This window comes from Meleagris gallopavo, chromosome 3 (genome assembly GCF_905368555.1).
Source record: "Meleagris gallopavo chromosome 3, MGAL_WU_HG_1.1, whole genome shotgun sequence".
NCBI lineage: Eukaryota > Metazoa > Chordata > Aves > Galliformes > Phasianidae > Meleagris > Meleagris gallopavo.
Window position 1 is genome coordinate 71,324,245 of NC_139406.1, and position 27,425 is coordinate 71,351,669.

Consider the following 27,425-nt stretch of genomic DNA (forward strand, 5'->3'; position numbering starts at 1 on the left):
GAGAGAGAGGAGAGATGAGATGAGACAAGACTACCTCTTCCCCAGTCTGGAAGCACACAGTTCTGGAGTTCAGGAGATAGCAGATACAAAATGCAACTTTCTGTGGAGGGCACACCCGGCTTGCAGCTGGATTTCAGATTATTTTATTTTCCATTTACAATGAACACTAGGGAAGACTTTTAACAGTAAGGGGAAATGTTCCTGAATTTTAGAAAATGTCAGTAAGTCATGAAATAGCAAATTCTTAAATCACAACGTATGGGAAGTGAGCAGATCATGGGTTTGCTCCACATCCTACGTGTACTTGGTGGCACTCCGCTATTGGCCTCACAGCTCTGATTTCACCTCCAGACCATCCCTGTGGTTTCCCCATAGCAGTTGCTGCAGCACATTCTCTGCTGCTCCCTTTGCACCAGTAGAGAGCTCGCTGCTGGGAGAAGCTCAGTTGCATGGTCTCAGCTATGACTAATAGCAATGGAAGTAGCAAGCACATAGATTTATCGATAAAATACATAAAAATAAATAAATAATAATAAATTTAAAGAAAAAAAAACACAAAACAGTAACAGAGGCAAACACAGCCCTGGCCAAAGCCCGGCAGCCTCAGCAGCTCTCTGGCTTCTGTGGCAAAGACAGAATAACCTCACGTTCAGATGTGAGAAGGTGAGATATAGTGCCTTGAAGAGTCAAAACCAACACCCTGTCTCTAGTATTAATTGCTGATTCCATTAGGGCCGCACAAATCACCTGTTAGTAACCTTTTTGTTTATAGCTCGTGCAGGGGCACGCTGTGCAGCCTGCGTCACTGCTTTACTTATTGTCTTTCCATGATGCGCTTGGGGAGCGTGTGCTTCCCTGCAAGCAGTGTGGCAAGTTCCCGCAACCCACCTGCCTGCATGCACAACTCCTGCTTAATGCACTTGAGGGAAAACAGAATTATTAACCCCCAGAGGAATGGCATCCTCCTGCCTGCTTGCCAGCTGAAGCGCAGTGGAATTGCTGCCAAGCTCCAAACTGCAGTGCAACTCTCACAGCGGCACCGAAACTGTCCTGCAAAAATTGGGAGGAAGTTCTTCACACAGAGGGTGGTGACACACTGGAACAGGTTGTGTGCCCAACGAGGTTGTGGAGGCCCCATCCCTGGAGGCATTCAAGGCCAGGCTGGATGTGGCTCTGGGCAGCCTGTTCTAGTGGTTGGCGACCCTGCACATAGCAGGGGGTTGAAACTAGATGATCATTGTGGTCCTTTTCAACCCAGGCTGTTCTATGATTCTATGATTCTGCAGGGAGATGGGATGCCAGCTCTGAGCCGCCACCACTCAGGTGGAAATTTGGGGACCATCATGCTGTAGCACATTCCAGCCCATGTGGCTACAAATGACAGCAGGCATTAAAAAGCTTAGCCAGAGTTTTTATTTAACACAGTGTGGCTGAAGCATCTTAATGACATAAATAGGCACTGTTAATACTTAGTGTTACCGAATTGCTGAAGTAGGTTATAGTATTTTTTAGTTTAATTGGGGATAGCCCAATGTATAAATAAGTTGTGGCTATGTATAGCTAAGCACAAGGATTAGAGACCAGCTTAGTACAGAAGTAGATCCTGAGAGACCACTTAAGAAACAGAAAGAGATTAACTGGACTGAAATAGCAGAGCCCTGGCACAATGACAAACCTGACAACAGTGGGAGTCCCTACATAGGGATGCCTACTGATGAGAGCAGCCTGACACCCATCAAGTTTGTATCATTTCCTACACTAAGACTAGGGTAGCCCTTAAGACTTACGAGATAGGTAAACACTGCACAGGACAGCACTGAAGGTTAAATTACAGCTGACTCTGAGGGCATACACCAGGTACTAGAAGGTGTGTACCAGATTCTCACCCTGCCCTGCATTCAGCAAGGTGCTCCCTCTGCAGCACCAGTTCTTGGAGGTCGAGGTATGTGGGATTTGTTTGGACTACTGGAACAGCCAGTATCCTGATGTCTTGGGCTTTAAACCAGTAAAATGATATGTGCACGACACAGTTTTTGTGAGGAGTACTGGAAGAAGCACTGGAACTGTTAGAAGAGAACACAAATGATGTGAAAAAATACAATTAAAACAATGATTTGCTTTTAACTGTTTAAAAGAGAAATTCTGAAATGCATACGAAGCTGGGGATTGAAAGAACTGGGAGCAACTCTGATATTATTTGACATACACAGTCACCAGGATCCAGCCTGCCAAGCGTTATACAAATGTACATAAAAAATACTGCCTTTCCCCCACCAGCTGTCAGCCTTGCTGTTAAGTCTGAGACATGGAAAGTGGGAAGAAACAAAGAGAATGCTGGTCAATAGGAAAGGCAATAGCCAGAGTAGGTCAGCATCACAACACCTCAAAACATTCACAGAATGAGCAAAAAAGACTTTTACATAGGATTTAACAGAGAAGGAAATAGCTCCAGAGTCCTTTGAGGTCATCGGGGCACAAAGAGGTAGCACAGGAAAGAGTATGGGGGATTGGAAACTGTAGTTCAATTCTCCACCATAGCTGCAGAAAAGAATGGGATTTTCTTTGGAGCATGGTTGAGTGTGTTTTCCAGTCAAACTCTGAATAGCCCTGAAGCTTTTTGTCTGGCTTTATGCTGCCTATAGATTTATCATCCAGTTTGAGGCCATGCTCATGACCTACACCACAATACAGTCTGATTCTCTGAGACCAGCTTGATTTTTTAAAAAAAAGGTCGCAGAAAATACTTAACTTCCCCATGTTTAAGTTTTTTCATTTTTATACTTTTAAAACTTCTTAGAACACCTTAAGCTAAATTTCGAGATTTTAGCATCAATTTCTTGCTGCCTTGATGTCTTAATATTTTATTTCCTTTCTGAAACCTTATACCATTAAAAAAAATTGGTTGAAGACTCTTTTTTTTACCAAGCCTGTTGAGTTGAGCATGAGAACCTATGCCTGGAAACGCAGAATCCTTTATAATAAAAGACCAGAAAGCGTTGCCTGCATGAGAACATAATGAAATATGACAATAACCACAATGGAAAAAGTGGAATAGATTTACAGTTTTAAAATAGCATGCAGGATACAAAAGTTCGTGGATCTATTTAAATTTCAACAGCAAAGATTGTGGGTTTTTTCGTTAATGAAAAATGCATTCACTGTGGCTTTTAAGTGCCTCAATTTAGAAGTTGAAGGCAGTCTTTATTAATAGCACATGTCACCCTTGCACAGGAGATTCTTGTGGCAGATTCATTTGCCCCTAAAACCGGCAGCCTGGGCAGCAACAAGGATGAGAATGGAGCAAGAAGTATTTGGCTAGTGGCTGGTAGGCATGGTGGGGTAGGTATGGGGTCTCCAGTACGAGTTTCACAGCCACTTCCCAGCCATTAGGAGGGATGGTGGCACAGTGCTCAGGGAGCAATGGGATGTTCAGGTCACCTTCCTGGCTGCCAATGCCTACAGCTGACAGTTTTCTTATCTTTCATAGAATAATAGAATTTTTAAGGCTGGAAAAGACCCTTAAGATCATCCAAACATCAGCCCACTCCCACCATGCCCACTAACCCACGCCCCTCAGTGCCACATCTACATGTCTCCAAGGAGATCTTGAACATCTTGAACATCTCCAAGAATGGTGACTCCAGCGCTTCTCAGGGCAGAGTGTTCCAACACCTCAAAGCTCTTTCTGAGAAGAAATTTTCCCAAACATCCAATCTTTCCCACACTTTATTCCAAGAACTCCTGCAACACAGAGAAACGGCTGGCAGCTTGGGACTGACACCATCACTGCAGTCTCTCTGTCTTTCTTGTTACTATGTACGGATGCATTTCAACCTTTTCATGGAAATAGCTCATGTGAGCCAGGCAAGCAGAGCACATACCCCGTCTCCCCATTCTGAGAAGGCAAATAGCTGCCAGGAAAGCCCTGCTTCCTCTACAGCTTGCATATATAACGCTGAAGCAAGGAGTAATCAAAATAAATGCCCCAGAGCACATGCTGCCAGGAGCCCTGGGGGATGCTGCGTTCCCAGATCGCAGAAACACAGAATCATAGAATACCCCAAATTGGAAGGGACTCACAAGAATCATTGAGTCCAACTCCTGGCTCCATACAAGACCACCCAAAAATCAGATCATATAAATGTGTGGATGCTCACTCGCCCCTTCTTTGGAGAAAGCTGCCCTCCGCCCCATATCCCACAGTGCCACTAAAATGGAGGTTACATCTTGGGAATGGCAGCAGGCAGACTTGTCTAAAGCCTCTTGTTTAAAGAAAAGCAAACAAGAGAGAAAAAGCAAGGAGGAAGCCTTAAGAAGGGTATCGTGCAGCAGCAGAGCATAAGGGAAAAGAGCCCAGGGCTACGACGTGCCTGTCCCTCTGGTTGCCCTTTGAAGGAATGTGAGGAATGCACACAGCTGGCCTGAATCTCATACAGAATGCTTATTTTTTCCGCTTGTTATAAAATCAATGCTGGAGTGAACCCTGGTCCTAGCAGAGGAACTTCATCCCATGCTGCAGTTAAAAGAGCAAGATCCCTCGTTACTGGTGGAGTCTCTTAAATGAGCTACATACAAAGACCAGCAAATGATAATTTCCAGCTGCCAATGCATTCAGTACACAGAACAGAGCTTCATGAGCTATGACAGCTCTCTGGAGAGGGGAGAGAGATGCCAGAATTGTAGAACCCCTTCACATGAATCATTTTTTATAAAGTTTCCAGTGGAAACATTTGGCACATCTTACACACGAGAAGTGCGTTAAAAAAAAGATCGTATGAAATATGTTTCTGCTTTTCAAACTTTCCCTTCTTCATGTATTCCCCTAACAGCCCCATGTGTGCCACCAAGCAGCCACGAGGCAGATCTGAAATATCTCAGAAAGCTCCAGGATCCAGCCTGGGGATTGAGGAGAGGAGGAAAAAAAAAGGAAAGCAGCTCACGGAGAAGACACCAGGCCCAGCCCCGCAGTCCCCCCTGGCTGTGCCACCTGGGTCTCAAGTACTGCACATCTTCCTATGTATGGCCCAGTGGTTGTTTGCCCATACCCAATGCAGTACTGAGGTGATTCTGCAGTTAGTACATGCAACAGGAATGTTAACAACATGATAAAAGCTTGAGACGTACTTTTTCTTTCTAACCTACTACTGCGATCCAGATGAGATAAAAGGCCTGTAGAGTAAAAGGCCCGCCGTGCCATGTGCATGACGCTATACAAATGTATGCATTGTTCTCCAAGACTATCCAAAAAGTGAAAAATGATCTCAGGTGCAGATATTTCTTTATTTTATTCCCCTTGCATACCTTCATTTTTTCTCTCACAGGCACTTTCTGGTACTTATGAAAACAATTCAGCAGACTGCAGGTCTGTCAGAAACCCAGGAGTTTGGCACGACAATAGATAACCCTTGCATCCACACTAACGCAGTCCTCATGGACCCAGCTGCTGATACAAGTATGAATAAGGATTGCTGCACAGGAAAACTAAGCCTAAAAGAAAGAAATGATGACAGAATGTCAGAATAACTTATTTAAAACATCAATAAGCTGTCACAACAAAAACAAAACACTCTTCCCTTCTTTCTCCGTTTTTATTTTTATCGACACTGCTTACATGCAGTGAAGTGTTGCACAGCTGCCAGCATCTCAGCTTACATGGGCAGTGGTGAGTGTGCAACGTACGACTTGTGCAGTTACAATAGTGTGCACATAGAGAAGCTCAGCTGACAGACAGGAGTGCTTTGTTGGGAAGACATCTGTTTTTTCTTCAGTACTAAAAGACCGTGAAAAGAAGAATCTGCTGGCATCACAAAAAGTGTAGGTAAGATCTGATCTACGCATTGCAGACCATGCAGGAGTGTATGGAAAAATATTTGTGCACAAATGGATATAGAGCTAAGTTTTCCATTACAGCCCAGGTTGGATATTAGGAAAAATTTCTTCTCAATAAGAGTGGTGATGCATTGGCACAGGCTGCCCAGGGAGCTGTGGGAGTCATAGACCCTGGAGGTGTTCAAGAACCATGTAGATGTGTCACAGAGGGATATGGTTAGTGGGAATGGTGGGAATGGGTCAATGGTTAGACTAGATAATATTAGTGGTCTTTCCAGTCTTAATGAGTCTATGATTCGGTGATTCATTTTATATCAGAAAATGGAATTTCAACCAACCATACGGCCAAATAAGCATGCACTTGGTAAAATCATCATTTTGGGTGGTCTTATTTGTTTCATTTTGGGTGTGCCATTTACCGTTTCTGCTGTCAACGGTTTGGATTCCTACCCTAGGAGTTCTCTGTCCTTTGGTGCAGCAGATACCACACAGTACTGCTGGCTGCAACAGCATGTACACTCCAGTCATGATGGGTTATTTTTGGTTCCTAAGAGTATACATGATCCTAATCAAAATCATCTGTAGCAAGTCAAGTGCGCTTGATTAATTCTAACGAGGAAAATCTGAGGGCATATAATTTGTTTTACTTGATAGAAGTTGAAAACACAAAGCTCATTGCTAGAACAGTAACTACAGTTTGTCTTTCTGCATTTTAGCTGCAAGTACTGACAAGCTAGGAGCAGGATTTCTCCATTGCTACTGCAATGGGGCTATTCTTGTGGTTGTATATTTGTGCCGGGTTTTGCAACCACATCATAGTTTGTCTCTGAGGCCATGAAATACTTAAGAGGGATCCTGACATGCATTTGGGTTGCAGCAAATTGCATGAGTCCTCCATTAAAAAAAACATTGAGACGTCTCGCCCCCACTGATTTCAGCACCCTGTACATCCGACAGGATCAGGGGCCACAATCACTGGCTGCAGAGATACAGAGCACAGATGTTTGTACCTGGATGCAGGAGAGGTGCCAGCCCCAGTGAGGCAGGGTGATGCTCCCACAGCAGTTTCTTTCCTGCCAGCACAGGGGTGTTCCCCTCCTGCCCTGCTGCAGAGGCAGTGCTTGCATGGAAAATCCACTGCTGCTGTCTCACAGTGTTCTGGTAATCCTGTTCTTCATAAACAGAAGATGGTTGTCACTGCAGGTTGCACAACAGCTCATAGTACCACTAACACTTTGCTGCCTCAGTGCTGCAGGGTAGGGAAGGCAGCTCTGGAGCAACTATGCTGCTAAACCTGGAGTTGGGCTATGCAAGGAAATGTAGGGGAAAAGTGGGCAGCCTACCGGAGAGAGCAGTGACTATAATAACATTGTATACGGTAATGTAATAGTAATATATTTAATAATAGGTAGTGACATCCAGCACTTGTGCAAGGAACAGTTTGCTTTGGTGTCTATATATTGCTGGGATTACAGAAAAGGCAGTGCTTGTATCAGTCCTATATCTGGCACTTATGCAGTGGATCAGCTGATAAAAAATTACATTAGAAAACATTAGATTTGTTCCAAAAACAAATGTATGAGTTCTTCAAATGCAACAAAGGGGAAATTTAGTGGACGATGACAGAGCAGGCTACCAAACCCTACTAGTCCAAACATACACCTCAGAGCATATAGGGTGTAGGATTTTGCCAGGCAGTGCTCTAGGTTTCTTCAAAGTGTGCACTGTCCCTGCTCCTGAGTGCCATTTCTGTGTCTGTGGTTATCATAACTCTTCTGAGATTCACACACTGCTCACATTGGTGGGTGCCTTCTCTGTCGTGACAGTCTGGTCCCTTTGGGATTCCCAGCACACATCTCAAGTCTTCAGCAAGACGCACGTAGCAAAAGACATTCAAACTAGCAAACAAGCAAAACAAACAGTAGTTATTTCTATCCAAAAATAGCCAGAAGATGAATTCCAACAAGTTTTTCATGGCAGCCTTGTGGACAAAGCACTCGTGCAGGAAGTGGGAAAGCAGCATTTACTTCTCTCCCTAATTGGAAGGGACTCGGACTTGTATGTTGCCAAGGCTGTTCCTGTCGTCCCCAGGGACACAGTGCAGAGCATGGGGTTGAAGCTCAGGCCTACTCCTCCCAGACAAGATTTCTAACTATTAGTAAGTACTAGATGCTTTTATATTAGACTGTACATGAATATCATCATTCCAGTGTCTCAGTTCTGGCAAGAAGTTGCTCCCTATCACCTGCAATTCTATAAGTCAGTGGTTCTAGGATGCTCTTAAGAAGAGGAGGTGCAGGGTTCTTTAAGGAGAAAGATATCCTTATGGATTAGCAGCATAAGGATCTGGTTGTTTTGCAAAAGTTTGTCCTTGCCTTCTGAGGAAGAGTCTCTCTTTTTAAGGCTAAAAGAGAGGGAAAGATAAAAGAAATATCTCGCATTTGCACACAGTGTGAGTCATGGCTTACTCACTAAGATTAGTCCTCATGACACTTGAGGGTGCACTGAAGCTGAATCATGAACCCCAAGCCCAGTTATTTTAAAGGCATTTGTGCAGTCTCTAAGTGAAAGGCTTTGGGGAATTTGATGCCTGCCTTCCATCTACACACTCCCCACATTGCTGAGGAAATACCTGGCTTCAGTTGAGGGAAATACCAAATATTTTTGTTTGGATAGTACTTCCAAGGGAACAGATGCTAGGAGCCAACTAGCAGCAAGTTTGCTTGTCCAGCAAATTTAACATGCATTTGTAAGTCATGTGCCTTTCGTCTTTGTGTTTCCAAATCTAAATGTGACTGCCTGCTACAGTCTCGGGCTTTCATCATCATCAGGTTGAAGAGCCTGCTCCAAACACCATTAGGCTTTATCACTCTCCTCCTGGCTTTTCTGTTTTGCCTTCTCAATTACTTTCATCCAGTCTACCAAACCCTCTTTTGCTGAAATTGAATTGTATTGATGGAAACATATCACATGGGCAACTCAACTGGAAACAGCAAGGAGGCTGCACTCCGTGGCAACATTTTCTGCCCTTGAAAGAGGCAAGCCAAGACTCTCATTTGTGTCTTAAGACAGCTTAGTTGAGCTGCCTCAAAATCTGATCAATAAACTTTGAGTTAAATATTCCCCATTTTGTGGAAGAGGAAAACCTTTGATACTGACAGAGTTGTAGGTGTTTCCACGTCACTGCTGTTCTAACAATGTGGGAGAGGAGAAATTTGTGCAGAGCCCATAGTGCCCAAGCACCTCTCATGGGCCCCAGTTTTGGGGTGTTTCTCGGTGCAGTGTGAAATGACTAACATTTGCCTCAACTGCATTAGTAGTGTGTGTTTCTATAAGTAAAGCTCTTGGCCCAAAAGGAGTCCATCACAACTTTTGGTTTTGGAAATGTCTATGTTATATCGGCAGTGATAGCAAACAGAGAGCACAGCCATCCTGATTAATTAAACCCCACACGGCACCTCCTAGCAACGAAGGGCTGTTTTTCTAACACTTCTTGCTAGGACTTGCAAGAGCATAACTTAACCACATGGGAATGCACTATCTCATTCTCATGAGCTCAGAAGTCTTTAAAGGAAACGTTACCTACCTAAAAGTTTTCTGAGATGCCATCAGTGGCCAAACAGACACAATGGCCAATAGATGGACAGGTCACAGCAGGTCGGAAGAGAAGGTCCTATGCTGGATCGTGTGTTTACAGTTAGCAACTCTCCTTTTTCCCCAAAGAATAATGAAGCCACCCAGCCAGAACCCAGGTCCAAACGTATTTCCCACGGCAAATCATAACAAATTTTAGAGCACAAAATCGGTGCTTTTCTGAAAACCATGTGAAGCACTGAAATCATGTCACTGAGTCCATACAGAGAAAGTTGTTGATGAAAAATCTGAGATGTGCCCATCTGAAATGCAGGGTAATTTCCAGTTTCCACAGGTTTTTGTAATGTTGACATACACCATCTATACAGGAACAGCCTGCAGTAGCACTGCAGCTGCCAGTGAGAAGGTTCCCAAATCTACCATTGACCATAATGTGTCATCCCACCCTAAATCTGCTTTCAGCAATGCTACATCAAATCCCTCTGCTTGACTTGGCATCGGTGGGTTATGAAGGTATTACTTACGTCTGCAACCCCATGCTTTTAAGATGCATCTTTTACTGAAAAATCTTAGCTAAGCAAAGACAGCAGAGAATCATTTCTGCATCTCAAAGCATGAGAAGAAAAGTAGGTGGCTGCCACTGCTGAGATCTAAGCCAGGATGTTCTTGTGGCCAAGAAGGCCAATAGTATCCTGAGGTGCATTACAAAGAAGGTGGCCAGCAGGTCTACTCTGCCCTCGTGAGGCTACATTTGGAGTACTGTGTCCCATTCTGGGCTTTCGAGTTCAAAAAAGACAGGGGACTTCTAAAGAGATTCCAGTGGAGGGACACAAAGATGATGAGGGTCCTGGAGTATCTCCCATACGAGGAAAGGCTGGGAGAGCTGGGTTTGATCAGCCTGGAGAAGACTGAGAAGGGATCTGATCAATGTTTTATAAAACTCTAATGTGTGGGAGGCAACTAGATGAGTCCAGATTCCTTTCAGTGCCGTGTAGTGATAGGACAAGGAGCAATGGCCAAAAACTGAAACATAGGAAGTTCCAAACAGATATGCAGAAGAACTTCTTTACAGTTTGGGTGACAGAGCACTGGAACAGGCTGCCCAGAAAGGTTGTGGAGTCTCTTTCTCTGGAGATATTCAAGACCCGCCTGGATGCTTACCTGTGTGACCTACTGTAGGGAGTTGCTGCAGTAGGGAGTTGAACTGGATGATCTCCAGACCTCTGCAATTCTGTGATTCTGTGATTCTGCAATCAAGGTAATTGGTTTACCTAGAGGAAATGACTTACATCTAAATGCATACCCACCTGCTGTGCTTTACCAGCCTCAGAAGCTCAGCATGCATGCTCTTTGCTGAAATTAATTAACAAGAGAAGCAGAAATTAATATAATCATTAATTAATTTTCAACACAGTTACAGGGAAGCCTGAGGAGTATGTTTGTGACCACTGGGTCCCCAGGAAATAGGGCTATACAAAAAGGGAGACCATTCAGGGCCCTGCCTGGTGTCACAGACTTGAGCACAGGAGGGGCTGGACCAGCAAATAACCACATGTTAATTTTGGAGACAGCATCAAAGTTACCAAGGATTATTTTAAAAAATTCTGTTCTAAAACTTGTAACTGATACTTGTTTAATTCTAGAAACTTTTCTTTCTAAAATCTGCATTTTAAAATATGTTTTACTGACATTAAGCTCTTCTCTGGTACTAAGAGGAACATCAAACAGACATGGGAAAACTGCTGCTTCTCACACCACATTATCCACTTATGAGGCATCATCAGATTTTCCTCCTCTGCACTGCACATCTTGCCAGTAATCACAATGCCACATTTTCTACACCTCCTCTCACATATACTTCCAGCAGCACAAACGTGCAACACCACTCCTAAAAAGGACAGGTCATTAACTAGTGATAGCCTGCCAAAGCATCACTGCAGGCCCAGCTCTCTCCACCTCTCCTCACAGGAGAGGGACTTCAGGCCCTCCAGCATCTTCATGGCCCTTTACTGGACTGTCTCCAGTATGTCCTTGTCTCTCTTGTATTGGGTGTCCCAGAACTGGACCCAGCATGCCAGGCCTCCCCAGGGCTGAGCGGAGGGGAAGGATCACCTCCTTTGACCTGATGGCAACACTTCAATAATACAGCCCAGGATTCTATTCACCCTCTAATTGCATGGACACATTGCTGACTCATGTTCAATTTGGTGACCACCAGGACCCCCAGGCCCTTTTCTGCAGAGCTGCTCCCAGCTGGGTGCCCCCAGCACGTCATCGTGCCTGCAGCTGTTCCTCCTCCAGACTTTGCATTTCTACTTGCTGAACTTCATGAGGTTTCTGTCAGACCATTTCTCGCTCCCAGCCCTCTTAGATGGGAATCTGATGGCATTCTGACTGGCTTCCACAGGATATGAGGATGATGCCAGACACCTCTCCACAGCAGCAAATGAGCCACCACATCAGGATGGGGCCTGAGCCTCAATGCCAGGCTGGGGCTCCCTGCTGGCAGCATCCCCACAGGGCCACCCTGGGGACAGGTGACAGCTGGAACCCCACAGCCAGGCCCATGGCACAACCTTGGGAGCTGGGCACGAGGACACAAGGCAGCCTTCCGTTCAAGGTAGAACAAAGATCAGAGCTTCTTATCAGCACCATTGATCAGTACAACTGCTGTTTGTTACAAATCACATTGTGAATTCTTTGAATCGGAAGCTGTAACAACAAAGGGCCATATGTTTCCTGCTTTTGCAGGTCCTGTGGGGAGCTGGAGCAGGAGAAGAAATGACTCTGAATACTGTGTAGCTGAAAAAAAGCCAATTCCCCTCCACCTTGAAACTGACTTGAGCCCCAGCATGGGACACCAGGCCCAGCTGCAGCCCCTCACCGGCCATGGCCAGCCCTGCACAGAGGAACTGAGTGCCAAAGGAAGTCTGCTCTTCATTCCCAGTAGTACGGTATTTTATTTCCAGCAACTCATTTCCAGCCTAAGAAATTTGCTCAGTGTCTCTTTCATCCTTCTTCCCAGCTCCTGGTTTTTACACCCTGACCTATTTTCCTGTATATGCCCCATGTTTAAAGTGCAGAAAACTGTAGTGTAAGTATTCCAAGGGGTGAAGAACGCCATTTGGAGGGAGAGGGCTCCTACTGAGGACATTCATCAGGAAGCCTGTCACATCCCCATGCACTGCCAAGAGCCAGCACTTCAGGTACAGTGAGCAGGCCCAGAAAACTCCAGCAGGAAAGTATGGCAGCACCTCACGTCTCATGGGAGAGTTACCTCCACAGGGACCTCAAGCCATGTCATTATTTGTCTGAGCAGCCATACTACTTATCTCCCACAGGAGAAAATCTACAGAGGTCATACAGGATGCAGCTAGATCCAACATACAGAAAACTTGGTGGGAATGAAGTCTCCAGGTTCAGAAGAATTTAGTTGTATTCCACCTGGCAGCACAATCACCCTCAGCACCCCCAGCACAGGACCTGCTGCTGACAGGGTAGCCAGGGGCTGGATATCAGGTAATGAGTTGTAACTTGTTTTTAAACCTGCCTGTCATCAGTGCCTTTGGCAGAGGCTGAAAGCTTTCTTCTTTCAACATGAGCTCTCATTAGTCCCATCTCCAGGCAGCTCAATAGGTTCTCGTGCGTCTGGGAATAGAAGAGCAGCAAATAGCTTTGGCTGATGGTAAACAGTCTCTACAGGGGATTTCTGGTCACCAGCCTAGATGTTGCAGATCGAAATGGAAGCAGCACTGATTTTTATAGACAGTTATCAGTGGCACAGTGTAACTGCTTCCTTTTATTTTACTAGACCTGTCCTCATAACCTGTCTCAGATGCTGCTTTCTTCGTTCTTAGAAAAGCCCTTCAGATTCCACCAGCCAGGAATCAACACAGCAGGGTTTGGCTTCAACACTGTAGCAGATGTACCTTAGTGGGATATATCCTATCCACATAGAGACCACCAAAGGTGGACCTGAGGCTGTCATACATGAAGACAAAAGAAGGACAACTCTGGAGAGAGACACACAAAGTCACAGAAATCTTCCCTAGCAGCCCTCTTTATCTTTAATCTTCACTTCTCAGTGAAGTGTAGTTGGGCACTCTGAAGATATGATGGCTTGCTGGCATGGAGAAAGAGTATTTGGGGAATGTCCATCTTGCTTGAACTGGCTGTGATGATTCAGAGAACAACAAAAGGCTGAACTTCAGGCATTGTTGCACTCAGTTCTTATTCAAGGGTTGCAAGAAAAGTGTGGCCTGAAAGACGTTTTGTGTGTGGTCTCAAGATTGTATTGCCTAAGGGTAATGCGGTAAGATTTTGTTCTGCCCCATAGGACTCTGTCTCTCCCAAATGAAACACCATGATCTTGGATCCTGATGTGATGATTTGAAGTGGCCAAATTCAGTAACAGAGAGAGCTGGGTCCTTCCATGGTCTTAACCACCGCTGAGGGCATGTCTGAAGGTTTATAATGGGTTATAGTGGAGCAACCTCTTTGGACTATTATGACGGACTGCGATTCAGAGAAACCCTTAGGCTGCCTTAAGTTACTTATGAGACCCTACTTTTGTCTGCCAGCCCTGGAAATTAAAAAAATAGAGCAGTTCTATGCAGTCATTTCTTCCTTTCTCAAAATCATGTCATGGAGGATGCCAGGCTTGCAGACGCAGGAGCTGTGAGATTCTGCAGGATGGCATCGAGCACCGTGATGCCTCATCAGTGCCCAGGATCCATAGCCCTGTGTGAGGTGTCAGGAGAGAGCTGGGTGCCTCCGCACAGAGTCACAGTTACCCACGGCGTTAGCAGACAAACACAGGAGTGCTCCCAGCCGCTTAATCACAGTGGCAAGACATTGGCAGAAAAATACATACCTGAGATCACCCCGGGAACTTGGACAGACTGTGTGGGTGTTGGATAGAGGTATTTCACAGATCAGTCTGTGGCCAGGCAGTGGCTATAGGAGGGCACGTTTTCGGGCACCCACAGCAGCACTGGGGCTGCACTGGGACAGCACTGACGCAGCCGCAGTGCCTGCACTCGCTCTCCCGACCGTGTGTGCAGCAGGCATGGCTGCTGCCCAGATGTACAAACCACGCTCTTTTACGTCAGTTGCGAACCCACACGGCGTGCCCTCTGCATCAAAAGGCACAACCACATCATAACCCACTGACGACAGAGCTGCTCACCGGACCAATGTACCTCATTAATTTCAATGCAGAATACAGAGAACATTCCTTATTTCTGTTTGGAAGAAGCAACAGATTTCACCTTAGCACCTTCCTGCTATCCGGTGCTTCCCGCTCTCACAGCAGTCTGCAGTCTCCCTAAATCCTTGCGACATGCACTGCACGATCCAGCACTATTGTGAGCAGCTGCTGCCACCCTCAGGTCACCCTCATACAAAAACTCGGTTTGCCTTTGGTGAATGTCGTCATTCACAGAACTATAGAACCACAGAATGACAGAATGGCTTGGTTTGGAAGGGTCCTCAAAAATCATCCAGCTCCAACCTCACTGCCACAGGCAGGGCTTCTGCCCACCAGCACAGGCTGCCTAGGCCCCCATCCAAACTGCCCTTGAATGCCTCCAGGGATGGGGCACCACAGTTCTCTGGGCAGCTGTGCCAGGGCCTCACTATTTTCCTCTGAAATCTAATCTAAATCTCCTCTCTCTTAGTTTAAAGCCATTCCCCCTTGTCCTATCACTATTCACCATATATGAAAAGTTAGTCCCTCTCCTGCTTATAAGCTCCCTTCAAGAGCTGGAAGGTTGCAATGAGATCTCCCTGGAGTCTTTCCTTTGCCAGACTGAACAAGTCCAGCTTCCTCAGCCTGTCTTCACAGGAGAGGTGCTCCAGACCTCTGATAATTTTTGTAGCTCCCTCTGGACCTGCTCCAAATGCTCCACATCTCTCTTGCACTGTGGGCCCCAGGCCTCGCACCAAATAGGTATGATGGGATTACTTGCCAAGGATGGGCCAAGTTTTTGTAACCTCAGATGCTCTGCATCAAGCAGGAGCAGGTCTGGCATGACTAAAGCAGACGCAGGACAATCATGGCACACAGCCTGCTTGTTTCTTTGAGTCCAGATCCTAAACTGACAGCAGTGCACCCCCACAGCCAGGCAGCTGCACACATTCCCTCTCAGCAGCACGATGCACAGCTCACTGCTTCCCAGACATCTTCTGGCAAGGCCCACCTGGGCAGCAGCCAGCCAGCTGCATTGGGCCTGCAGGAACATGGAGCTCCAAACAAGCTGTGCCCACCTTGGGAACATGCCACTGCAAGGGCTGGGGCAGCAGGATGGAAACCAGAGCCAAAAATGGGGTGGCCTGAAGTCACCTTTTATTTCCACTTCCAAACCCCAGGTAAATCCACAGCTGGATTTATCCACACTTAGGCTCTTACCCTCCAATTCCCAATTCTAACAGTGGATTTGCAACCAGATCCAAAGATGTGGAAAAACTTGGGAAAGATCACTATGTCAGGCAATATGCAGAGGTTATCAACAAGTGTTTGCTTGAATTTATACCACCATGACTACCTCAGCTCATAGCAGCTGAAGGACATGGCTCTCAACAGCCGTGAGATGATACAGCAATGAGAGAAAAATCAGGAAAGTGAGAAGGCATTGTGCTGTTCTCAGTGTGCTGCAGGAGGAAGGATGAATTGCCAACCACTAAATCAGGCACTGGAAGGAAGTAGTTGTACTCTACAAGGAAGTAAATATTGGTTCCCAAACAAGTTTTGCTCATAGAAGTTTCAGCTCAGTGATATTTTAGTCCCCAGCTTGTTCTTTGTTGTTCTAATATTTGGCTGTTGGATTCTACCACCACCATGGCTGCTGGGGAACCAAAGCTCTAGCATGGGGGTTTCTGAGCTTGTGTTGAAATCAGGGCTGACATTTTAGAACTTATAACACTTTAACATCTTCTTAAAGAGCTTCTCAGGCTATTAAAGCTTGCAATACCTTTGGAGGATATAGTTTACTATAGTTTTTGGGTTATGCTTTCTAATTTCTGTATTTTTCTTTAATTTTATAGCTGTGCCAAACAGTGTACAGAAACACTCAAAAGACACAGAGAGTGGAACCGTCACTAAAAGCGGCTTGAGGAGAGCTGGAGTTATGATTTCAAGTGGCCTCAGGTTTAGGCAATCTTCCAGTGTTCATCTGTATGCCGAAGGCTCTTTGGTCAACTTCAGGGAGCTGCCAACAAGCTGTTAGCAAAAGGTCCCACAGCACTTTCCAGGCTGCTGATTTCTTGGTGCTGTTTCCCACCACAGAAGAGAATTCCTGAATTCGTTTATCAGATCAGATCTTTAAATCTCATTGTGTCTGATCAGATTCTGTTGTTTTGCATCCATCACACATTTTAGATCCCAAGGAACTTTTGAGAGGGACAATCAGTGGCTACTCTCCCTCACAGATCTGTACTTTCTCCATACTCCTGACACAGCCCAAGAGATACTGAACAGCAGAACAGCTCACACTGGAAGGAGCATTTGGAGACCAATTAGTCCAGCCCTCTACTCAAAGCAGGGACAACTTCAAAGTTAGATCAGGTTGCTCAGGGCTTTGTTCAGCCCAGTTTTGAAAACTGCTAAGGACAGAGCTTCCACATCTTTCTGGGAGAGCACATTTCAGTGTTAAACTTTCCTCGTGTGTCTTTTTTCTTCTCTATATCCAGCAACAGTCATTTGAAAGTAACCTTATTTCTGACACAAACTCAGCTTATTCCAAGATAACTGTCCAACCTGTTAGCTGGATAAGGCAAAGAAGCAGAGTATGTATCCCTTCGAGATTCTATCGTGATGCATATGTAAAAGGCTGTTACATGTTCAAAAGACAACTTCAATCCTGAGTGCCTGCAGCTTTCAAAATAGTATCAGTATCGTTTGAGAGTTTATGCTGCAGTGAAGGTCGTAATCATTTCCACCTGGCTCATACTTTTAGATTTGCAGTGATTCACAAATCAATAGCAAAGAGACGTCAGTGGCTCTGCTAAGGCTTATAAGACATCAGGTGAGAAGAAGCAATCATTTTACTCACGACTTAAATAGTGTTTGCCAAGAGCAGAACAGTGAGACTCGGGCATCATGGGGCCCATTACAGAATCTGGGGGACAGCATTCTCCCTCCTTTGACCAAACTTGATGCATTTTTCTTTTTAGTAGCAGTATCTTGTTCCAACCTTGACTTCTTCAGCCTCTCATCCCCACCCACCCTGTTCATTCAGCTGGATCTGGCCTTTCTTGGCTTCTCTATGCCTCCTCAAAGCCTTTGTCTATGCACCCTCAACCCTCCCTCCTGCCTGCCTGTTCCCTCACATCACCTCCACTTGCTTTTCCCTCTCTGTGCCAATCCTGATCTCACCAGTTTCTTTACCCCATACCACCTTGTACCTACTTCTACTGCTCCGAATGGGATCTGCTTCCCACTTGAGGCTGGTGGGATGCTGGTTGGCTGAGTTAACACAGACGACCTTGCTGTCACCTGCTGCATTTGTGCCCTACCCAGCAGAGAAAAACTGGAAGCCAGAACTGCAAGAAGAATCCCTTGAAACAGCTTCACAGCTCAGGGTCAGACTATATTTAGTCACACACAGGATGTGGTGCATTCAGGGCCTGATCACAGGTAAAACTTAGGAGGGAATGGCACTTGTTCAAATCGGTAACATCTGCCAGTTCTGCATCTCACACAGTCCTGGTGTGGAAGGAATTAGGAGATATTTTAGCTGCTCAGAAGAAAGAAGTCTTTACCATGCATACTCCTACTGCCCTTTTCTTGGAAATATTTATAAAACTCTGCAGATACTAAAAGGAAAAGTGAAAAACGTGGAATGCTGTTATGGAAGTTGTGCCTTCCCCACTCCGATTTCTCTTTAAGTCCTAATTCAAAACAGGAAGGTGAGAGATGGACAAAACAAACTGCTTTCTCCTACCCATGATCTTAGGAGTGCATCAACCACATATGCAGAATCTTTCAGCTCAACATAAAAATAAATCAGCGGCAGAAAATTGATGGGGAAAATGTTTCAAACAGGAAAAGTTTCAAAGTAACTAGTGAAGCAGGAAAGCGCTCTATAGTAGGAAATTGTGGCAAGCTTCAGTGTTAGGAAGTACTGCCAGCCCCTTTTACAAGTGCATTACGTATTTAAGATATGTCATTACTATGGATGACCCACAAAGACTCATCTACTTAACTCAATACCTTGGGCACCTAATTCAGATCCCAGGTCTGTGAGGTTTATGGGTCAGCTTCGACACATACACAGAATTCAGCTGACTTGATGAGGCTAAGTAGACCTGGTGTCCAAACCCTTTACAGGACTAAAATCGCATCAAATGCAACAGATTCTAGTTGGAGGAAGGATATTTCAGGCTGCTGCACTCTTATTGTTCAGCAAGCTCCATCCACTAGGATGGACAAGGATTGCAAGGGAGATTCTTGCTACGTGCCATAACTCACACTCTATAAAACTAAAGCCTGAACCAAGACAGTCATAATGAAGAGAGAAAAAAGGTTTTCAGCTAACTGACAGAGAATACTAGAAAAACCAGCTTGCAAGGGCACAGGCTTTTGTCACAGTGACTGACATCTCGTCTATTTGGGAGGAAATGAATTAAAGAAAAATGAGGAATGTATGTTGTCAAGTGGGTGTAACTCAAACCAAGCAAACAAAGGAGCACAGGAAAAACTCAGGCTGGCATCAAGGCTGCAAGAAAAGGAGAAAAGAGGCTGGAAGAAGGCTGCAGATACCTTTGGATATATATCCTTCATATTATCTTAGATTTCAGCACGTTAATGAAAACCGGGTGCAAGTCAACAGCATCCAATATATTGAAGCTGGGGAGTTTCTGCAGAACACTCCCAAGCTGGCTTAGGAATTCAGTGTTATTGCTTCTGTAGTGCTTCTGCTGATGTGTTACCTCTTATCCTGAGAGTGAACACTGCATCATACATTGCAAGTCCTGCACGTATCTATATCCACATTTCTAAACGGAAAACTTGCTTTGGTACAAAAGAACAGCACATAAGGCTCTGTTACAGCTTTCAGTTTAGCTTAGTCTTCAGTTATGCTGTAAAGCCAAAAGCAGTTTTTCTTATTGTTCCTTATAGTCTTCCCAGATCTTTCAGCCACAGACACATCGTTTGTTTAAGCCACACGTAAACAACCATGACTGACGTCAAATTTTCATTCAGTGGAAAGCACGTGAGAAAGCTACTTTCCTTCTATGTGTTACTTGCCTACGAAGCTGGAATCTCTCTTTGTGAATTCCTTGTGGTGACCCAAAGCAGTTGTCAAACATCTGGCATTTTAAGAAATTCCTATGAATTTATTCCCTTACAGAATCACTCCATCACCACTTGGCACCCTTTTTGTAACAGACGACAAGTTGAAGGGCTTCATAATCTCTGAAAAAGGCAAACCCTTAACCGGACTTATGTTAACCTCTTGTCATCATGTCTCTACTGCAGTTATCATACAAACATCACTATCTGAATCATTTAAAAAAAAAAAAAAAAAGCAAGCCAGGATGGTTTAATACTGACTCAACAAAAGTAGTCATATGAAACCAGTTTGTTTTGTTTGTTGTTGTTGTTTTTAAAAGATGCAATATAAAGCAATAGATAAAACAACTTTCTGCTCTTTGGAATCCGGGTTGATCTCCACTGAGAACACAAAGCACGTTTGCTTCTTTGGCACTACGCCCTATACCATAAGAAACTGAATTTCTCCCAAACCCCTCCACCTAGCTGGGAGTTGGCAACAAACACAGTATTGACTGCTGAACCTGAGGGCTGGCTGGCAGCACTCCTGCCTGGTGTGACTCAAGGCCCTGCAGAAGTTGCTCTAGGATTAGTCATAACTTTACAGCCTGCTCTCCTGAACAGGTGAGAACTGCTGTGTGTGCCTACTGGAGTTCATGCTGGTGTTAATAGGTGCCCTAGGACATGTTTCAATTCAAATTGTATTCAAAAGTATTCTCTAACTTGACAACTCTCAATATCTCACACTCAGAGCACAACTAGGGCATCGCTGGCAGTGAATCCAGAAGCCAGGACCATCTGCTTGGAACTGACAACTAGTCATTCACCACCAGCTACCTTACCCATCCTCTAGAATTTCATGTTTGTTGAGAGAAGGGGCAACATGACCTTGTGTAAAGTTGAAATCCTCAATATACCTTACCAGTCCAACAATCAGACAACGATAAGTTCATTATGGGGCCTTTTCCTAGTGAATATTTTTCACCTATGGGTGAAAAAAGTCACACGGCTATGTGCTGCACTTTGTATGCTAATAATGATCATTTCACTGTGATTATGTGAGCAGGATGGGCTAATCTAATTTTACAGGCTTTTTTAGACTACTGTGAGAGAATTACAGATGGCGTACTAAATTAGATTCTGTATTCATGCTTCCTATATTTTCTGCAACCCATTCTCCCAGTGTGAAGCATAATTTTCTAGGACAACAAATTTCAGAGTCAATTTCAATCTGCATAATGTATAATGCCATTTTCAATCTGTAATTTGGGTAGTTTTGATTTATCCAACAAGAAAGAAACACGCTCATAATTCAGTCATGCCAAGCCATCACCTCTGGCCTCCTGAGAGCTCTACGGTGGTCCAGCACCAGCTTTTCTTTATTTATTTATTTAAAAACTGCCAGAATAAAACAGCTCTGCAGGTTAAATAATAACAGGACTTGCCTGCCAGACCTGTGTTCTGCCAGCATGCAGCTACATTTGTACTGTGTGGAGGGCAGGATCTCAACACATGAGGTCGAAAGGCTGGGGTCTTGGGAAACGAAACAGAGAAATGAAAGAAACACAGCATGGTGTGGGTCTTCCTTCTGTTATACACCCAGGTTTCCTCAAGTGTTAACAACTGGTATGCTCCAAAACAGAGCATGCAAGTGGAGATGACCAGGCTCCCATAATCAGAACAGCATTGGATGATGGCTACTTTTTCATGCACATGCACGAAACCACATATAAGCTCAGTATCAGCAGAGAACAGAGAACGCTGGCATGCTTCCTTCAAACAGATAGGGACATAACTGACAAACTTATAATCAGTCTCAAACAACTGTTAATTATAACAATCATTATTATATGGATTGGCTATGGTCTGTCTTGAGTTTCAGAGATACAGCAAATCTTGGCCTTGCTAATTAAAACAAGCTGTGGGATCTGTAAGCTCTCAAACAGTCTTTATCTAACAAAACTGACAAAATAGCACAGTACCTAGATAAGCATGAACATCTTCTCCCCATACAAAGGGTGAGGAACAAGCTCTTTAACAAACTAAAATGTTATAGAACTAAACTCTGTTTAGTTCTTCATTCTTCAGTTCCTCATTCTAACTGTATTAAGGAACAAAATTTGCATGCCAAAAATATTCATAATTGCTTATATTCTCCACCATGCCCTCACTTTGTTTTTCTTTTCTTTATTTGTTTTCTTTTGACATCCAGTTCTCAGAATCAAAGGAAATGGAAAAAAAAAAAAGAAAAAAAAAAAAAAACCACCTCTGAAAAAGATTTTTACAGTGGAGAGAAGTCAGTGTATTTGATTTCCAGTTCCCAGACTCACAATGACAGGAAAATGTATGATGATGGATTAGGTTGGACTGTGAATTCCATGACATTCCAGAGAAAGGGAGAGAACTGTTTTCTGAAAATTGGTTGGATTTTTTAATGATCCACTACCATCACAACAGGCACCATATATCAAGAGTATGTACAATATGTGGCACAGTGCAGGATTACCACAATGGAGTCCTATTCTTCCTCAAGGTCTTTCAAATTCTCTACGTTTGCAGTTTTTCTGAAAATTTTCTAATCTTCTGTTTCTCTGGGTCTTTTGAAGTAGTTCACATATAAGATATAATCCGATTCCAAGCTTTTGTGCCTTCAGAAAGAAGGAAAACATAGTCATAAGAAAAACATATAGTGAAAGTGTGAAGTACTCCACAGTTTGACAAAAAGGATCCTTAAACAAAGCAAGCTAAAAATTAGATAAGCTTGTACTCAACGTGCCTGAGAAATGAAATTTGTTTATTTTTCCAGGTAAAAGCAACAGGTGAATTTCACAACATTTTGACACAGCAACAAACCTGGTCTCAGAAACTTGGGCCTCAGCAGCTATTGCTCCTATTTTCACTAAACTGTAAATTCCAGGGAACAAACACTCCTCTTGTGATAAAGCCACAGTTATACAGACAGACAACTTCTCATTGTCAAAACAAAAATTAAACCAGAGCTTTGTAAACAGCATATAGCGCTGCATAATATCATAAAACGTGGCTGAAGAGTTGTCAGCTTTGCAAATAATAAATCATTATAGTCAAACAAAAACTATAAAACAAAACAGACACACACAGAGATGTATATAAAAACAATCTTAATAATTAAAATATGAAAGGAAAGGACCTTAAAGCAAAGTTAAATTTGAAAATCTGTATGACGATTACTGCAATTATTATTAATTTAGTATTACCTGTAACTTTTTTTTAAACACCAGAACTCACGTTTACTCAAAAACCTCATCAAAACCACACAATATAGAATTTGGCAAAAATAACTTTGTACATCAATTATTTACTACAACTCTGAGGAGAAGGATGAGAGCATTAGTGAAAGATACCGTAGTTTTATTGGGTGGGGGAAGTAGGATTGGTTACATTCTGGAAAATAAAAGAAACATTTTCTTTTATCCTTTCAAGAAAAGGATCAGGTAGAGCTTGATGTTGCCCAGAGAAATGCTTCCATTGCATCAGCTGTGACATGGAGAGAGGTTTCTTTATATTATGCTTCCCCTGGTCTTGTCTGAGCTGACAACATCTAGACACTGAAGGCTTTTTTGAGGAAGAATCTGTAAAAAGGATGCAGAAAATTAATTAGGGAAAACTAAGAATATTTCAGTGTGAATCAATAAGACGGTGATAATGAATGCAAAAATAGAGCAATGTAAAGAATCCTTCTATGTCAATGAAAACCAAACATTTGTATCCATAGTAAGAGGGGAAAGGCTGTTTCTTGCTCATGGATCAAGTCTATTAAAATCACCATATGCTAGCCCAAAGATGAATCCTTTCACAAATAGATAGGAAGGGAAATATCCTATCTGCAATTTCCTTTCTTCCGTCTTCCTAATTCTGTAATATTTGGGTTTCTTCCCATTCTTTAAGTAATTCTGAATATAGAAGTATCTTGCAGCAAAACTCAAGTCAGTTTTTATTTCCTTCCACAGGAGTCATTCCAACCAGCTAAGAGTTTGAACAGCTATTTCACTGAACTTAGCACACTAGAGATGGATCTCTAGTGCACTCTGTACATTCACACTATGCCAAGTTGCTCAATAAATGCTATACTGTATACTGTATATCACAGTAAGAAAAAGACAATTCCCTGTGAAGCAAAGAGAGAAGAATTTACTTTGAATTCTAGAGATTCTAGGGATTCTAGAGTGCCAAGCAACAATAGGTCATTGCAGGGTATGTCATGTATTGCTGACTTCATGATTCACCTGATGCATGTAAATAAAGAAAGAAATAAAGAAATAAAGATAAATAAAGAAATCAGTTGTGATGGAAAAAACTGCATCACTGCTGTTATTGATTTAAACCATGTCATCAAATAGTTTCACAACAGAGTTACGTGTTCCTCAGCAAGTGACAAAAGCAGCATGATGACTCAGTATTTTCAAGTTTTTTAAACTTTCAAAGAGACCATAATGACTCCCATATGCAAGACTTTCCTTTTGACTGATGATACACATTTGCACTAGACTTGAAATTTATTATGTTACTGTCCAGGAGAAAAATTAGATTAGATGCACTTCTCAAGTACTTACAGATTCTGCATTCCTATCTTCATAAATAAAACCATGATCAAGTAAAATAATAGTATTATACTTCGCAGCTGATCTGACAGTCAGAAAAATAGCAGGCAACCCGTCTACACAACCCACACATAGTTAATTACTTCCTTTCAAAACTCCTGTGGCTTGCTAAAGATTGCCCCAGGATGAATTGACAACAGGAGCTTGGTCAAGACCATGCAGTCACATTGGTAGATATAACGGAGACTGTGAAAAGTTCATGCATTGTGAAGCCTGTATAGTATTGTTTAGCTCCAACTTAGTTCATCTTTTGAATCATACTTGCTAGAAATGGAGACAACAAATCGGTCATAGTTCTTAGCACTTTCTATGTCACAATGTCTTTTTCCAGGAATCAGGAGCTGGTTCCCCAATGAAGTATCTGACAACTTTTCTTCTTAGTAATGTCAAAGAGATCAACTAATGGTAGCTGCATTCTGACTCACAAGCATGATTTGTAAGACCATGACTCATAACAATTTGACAAGGAAACTGATGAGCCAATTTGTTCTCTGCTCTTTAGGAAGCCAAACCTTTCCCAACTCATTCTATCATTTCTAACATTGAAGTTTAAAAAGGTCTTTCTGGTTTTCCCTTGATTTACCACATAAATGTTCCATTTGCTGGGACCAAGATACAATTACCCTTGAGGGAGTCCTGGTTACATTCAGTGCCCTGAGTCCCAAAAGACTGATGCTGTGGTTGAATAGATGGAACCAATATGCATTCAAAGCATAAAATAAGCATTCAAGAGTGTTAAGACAATTGCAAAATCCTGATTAAAACTATACGCATTAGTGTTTGTCACAGAAGAAATATCAAATTTCTTTGGTTTCTGAAGTCCAGAAGTTCTACCTGCATCACTGCACAACAGTGAAAAAAAAACAGTAAGATTTAACACCACAGCTGCATTTTCTACGCAGATCCTTTAACAGTACCTAAATGGAGGCTGGCATAATGCAGAACATCACTTACTCATATGACAAGTGGTTTAATTTTTTCAGTCATAAAGATACATACAAAGACTATGAAATCATTGTGTGGAGCAGAAATAAGAAAGAAACTCAAATTGTCATGGATACAGAAGCATTGTGCTTTCACTAACCAAGTCCTTCCCATTTTGGATAGACTGAGACAGCTCTAGCCTATTTTCCAAAACCATGAAAACTACCAAGCAAAATAGTCATCAGGTCTGTATTACTGAATTGTATTCTTGTGTTTTACTTAATTGTGTTAACATATGTACTCATAGCCACTCCTTCGTGGTTTTTTTACTGTGATATTTGTGAATACTGTATATACATATTTCATACTCCAAGAAAAGAAATGTACCCAGGCAATAGTCTCTTTTTTCTTTAGGAAATTGGAAACTGAAGCTATCATTACTATTCTGGAATATTTACAAAAAAAAAATAACACTTGTTGATTGTAACAAATCCCTACCTAAACAGGCCATAGCTAATTCAAATAATTAAGAGGCACAATATATGAATGGGTTGTTACTGAAAGGAATTAATATTTCTTCTCCTTATCTTACGAAGGGCTTCTCTGTATCAGAAAAATCAGGCAATGTCTGGCTGATCCCAAAATGAATCTCACTGCTTCAATTCTGTTTTACTGAGCTTTGTAGTTTTCTCCAAAGACAGGCAATATATTCCAAATGGATATAGTTCTTCTGTAATAGCCAGAGATAATGAAAAAGAAACTCACTTTGATGGTCTTTGTTTCCCACACAATCACATTCAAGTAAGTCATGGGTAACACAGCTGAAATTTTCATGAAGTGTAAAGAGATTTTTGAGCTCCTCAACAGAAAAATGGATATGTTCAGATGTCTTGGAAAGGTCTACAACTGCCCCCGAAAGGTCCTGTTTGCTGATCTGTCTTTGATAAATCTTTTCTTCTATTGAGCCTGTATTGAAAAAACAATATATACACTGGAATCATTTTTGACCAGTATATGTCAAGAAGAAAAGTAAAATCCATTTCTTGATAGTAGGCACTATGGAGGGACCTGGATAGACTGGATTGATGTGCCAAGGTTAACTGTATGAATTTCAATAGGGCCAAGTGTCGGGTCCTGCACTTTGGTGACATCCAGCCAAGGCAACTGGACAGGCCTGGGGAGGAGTGGCTGCAAAGCTGCCTGATGGAAAGGGACCTTGGTGTACTGATGGACAGTTGGCTGAAAATGAGCCAGCAGTGTGCCCAGGTGGCCAAGAAGGCCAGTGGCATCCTGGCTTGTATCAAAAATGGTGTGGTGAGCAGGACTAGGGAAGTAATCCTGCCCCTGTACAGCATTGGTGAAGCCTCATCTCAAGTATTCAGTTTTGGGCACCTGAGTACAGAAAGGAAATGGAGGTGCTGGAGCAGGTCCAAAGAAGGGCAACAAGTGAAAGGCTTGGACAATAAGTCCTACGAGGAGAAACTGAAGGAACTGGGACTGTTTAGTTTGGGGAAAAAGAGGCTGAGGGGAGACATTATTGCTCTCTTCAAACACCTGAAAGGTGCTTACAGTAAGAGCAGGGTTGGTGTCTTCTTACTGGTGACAGGTGACAGGATGAGGGGAAACGGCCTCAAGTTGTGCCACGTGAGGTTTCAATTGGTTTTTACAGAAAGGGTTGTTAAGCACTGGAATAGGCTCCCCAAGGAGGTGGTTGAGTCACCATACCTGGATGTGTTTAAAAACCATTTGAATGTGGTGCTCAGGGATGTGATTTAGTGGAGGGTTGTTAGAGTTAGGGCAGTATGGTTAGGTCGTGGTTGGACTTGATGAACTTTAAGGTCTTTTCCAACCTGAGCAATTCTATGACTCTATGGTTCTATGATCAATATTCATAGGAAATGCTGAACCACTATTTTCAAATACAAAAACAAGAACACAGAAAAGGCAAATGAATCAAGGAGATGGATCTATTTTAACTGAATTCAGAAGAAATTAAATATATCTTTCAAACAACGATTTATTTCCAAAAACTCCCTCTCTTTCTTCTGGCAAAATTTGTATAGAAAATGTTAGAGTACTATCTCTGACCTGTGGTTAGAAGTCTGTAGATATGTACAGTATGTTTCTGACCATCTCTCCACACTCTGGCCATTGCCTGAAGAAAG

General features: G+C 43.1%; 1 protein-coding gene and 1 long non-coding RNA gene across 4 annotated transcripts in view; both read right to left on the reverse strand.

The window, feature by feature from the left end:
• Positions 1–5,188: 5,188 nt before the first annotated feature.
• Positions 5,189–14,546, reverse strand: LOC146544765 (uncharacterized). Its single transcript, XR_014882197.1, has 3 exons — positions 14,297–14,546; positions 10,731–10,776; positions 5,189–7,727 (listed from the first exon to the last, which is right to left on the reverse strand). It is a non-coding gene; the product is annotated as an uncharacterized LOC146544765 (long non-coding RNA).
• Positions 14,547–21,007: 6,461 nt separating this feature from the next.
• Positions 21,008–27,425, reverse strand: part of RAD54B (RAD54 homolog B) — a 63,132-nt gene continuing 56,714 nt past the window's right edge. For all 3 annotated transcript variants that reach the window (XM_003205181.4, XM_010709136.3, XM_010709134.4), the window contains exons 13-15: positions 27,349–27,415; positions 26,026–26,226; positions 21,008–23,307 (exon numbers count right to left, since the gene is read on the reverse strand). In XM_003205181.4, the coding sequence (XP_003205229.2) occupies positions 23,087–23,307; positions 26,026–26,226; positions 27,349–27,415 (489 nt within the window). In that variant the 3' untranslated portion in view covers positions 21,008–23,086. The remainder of the gene's footprint in view (positions 23,308–26,025; positions 26,227–27,348; positions 27,416–27,425) is intronic.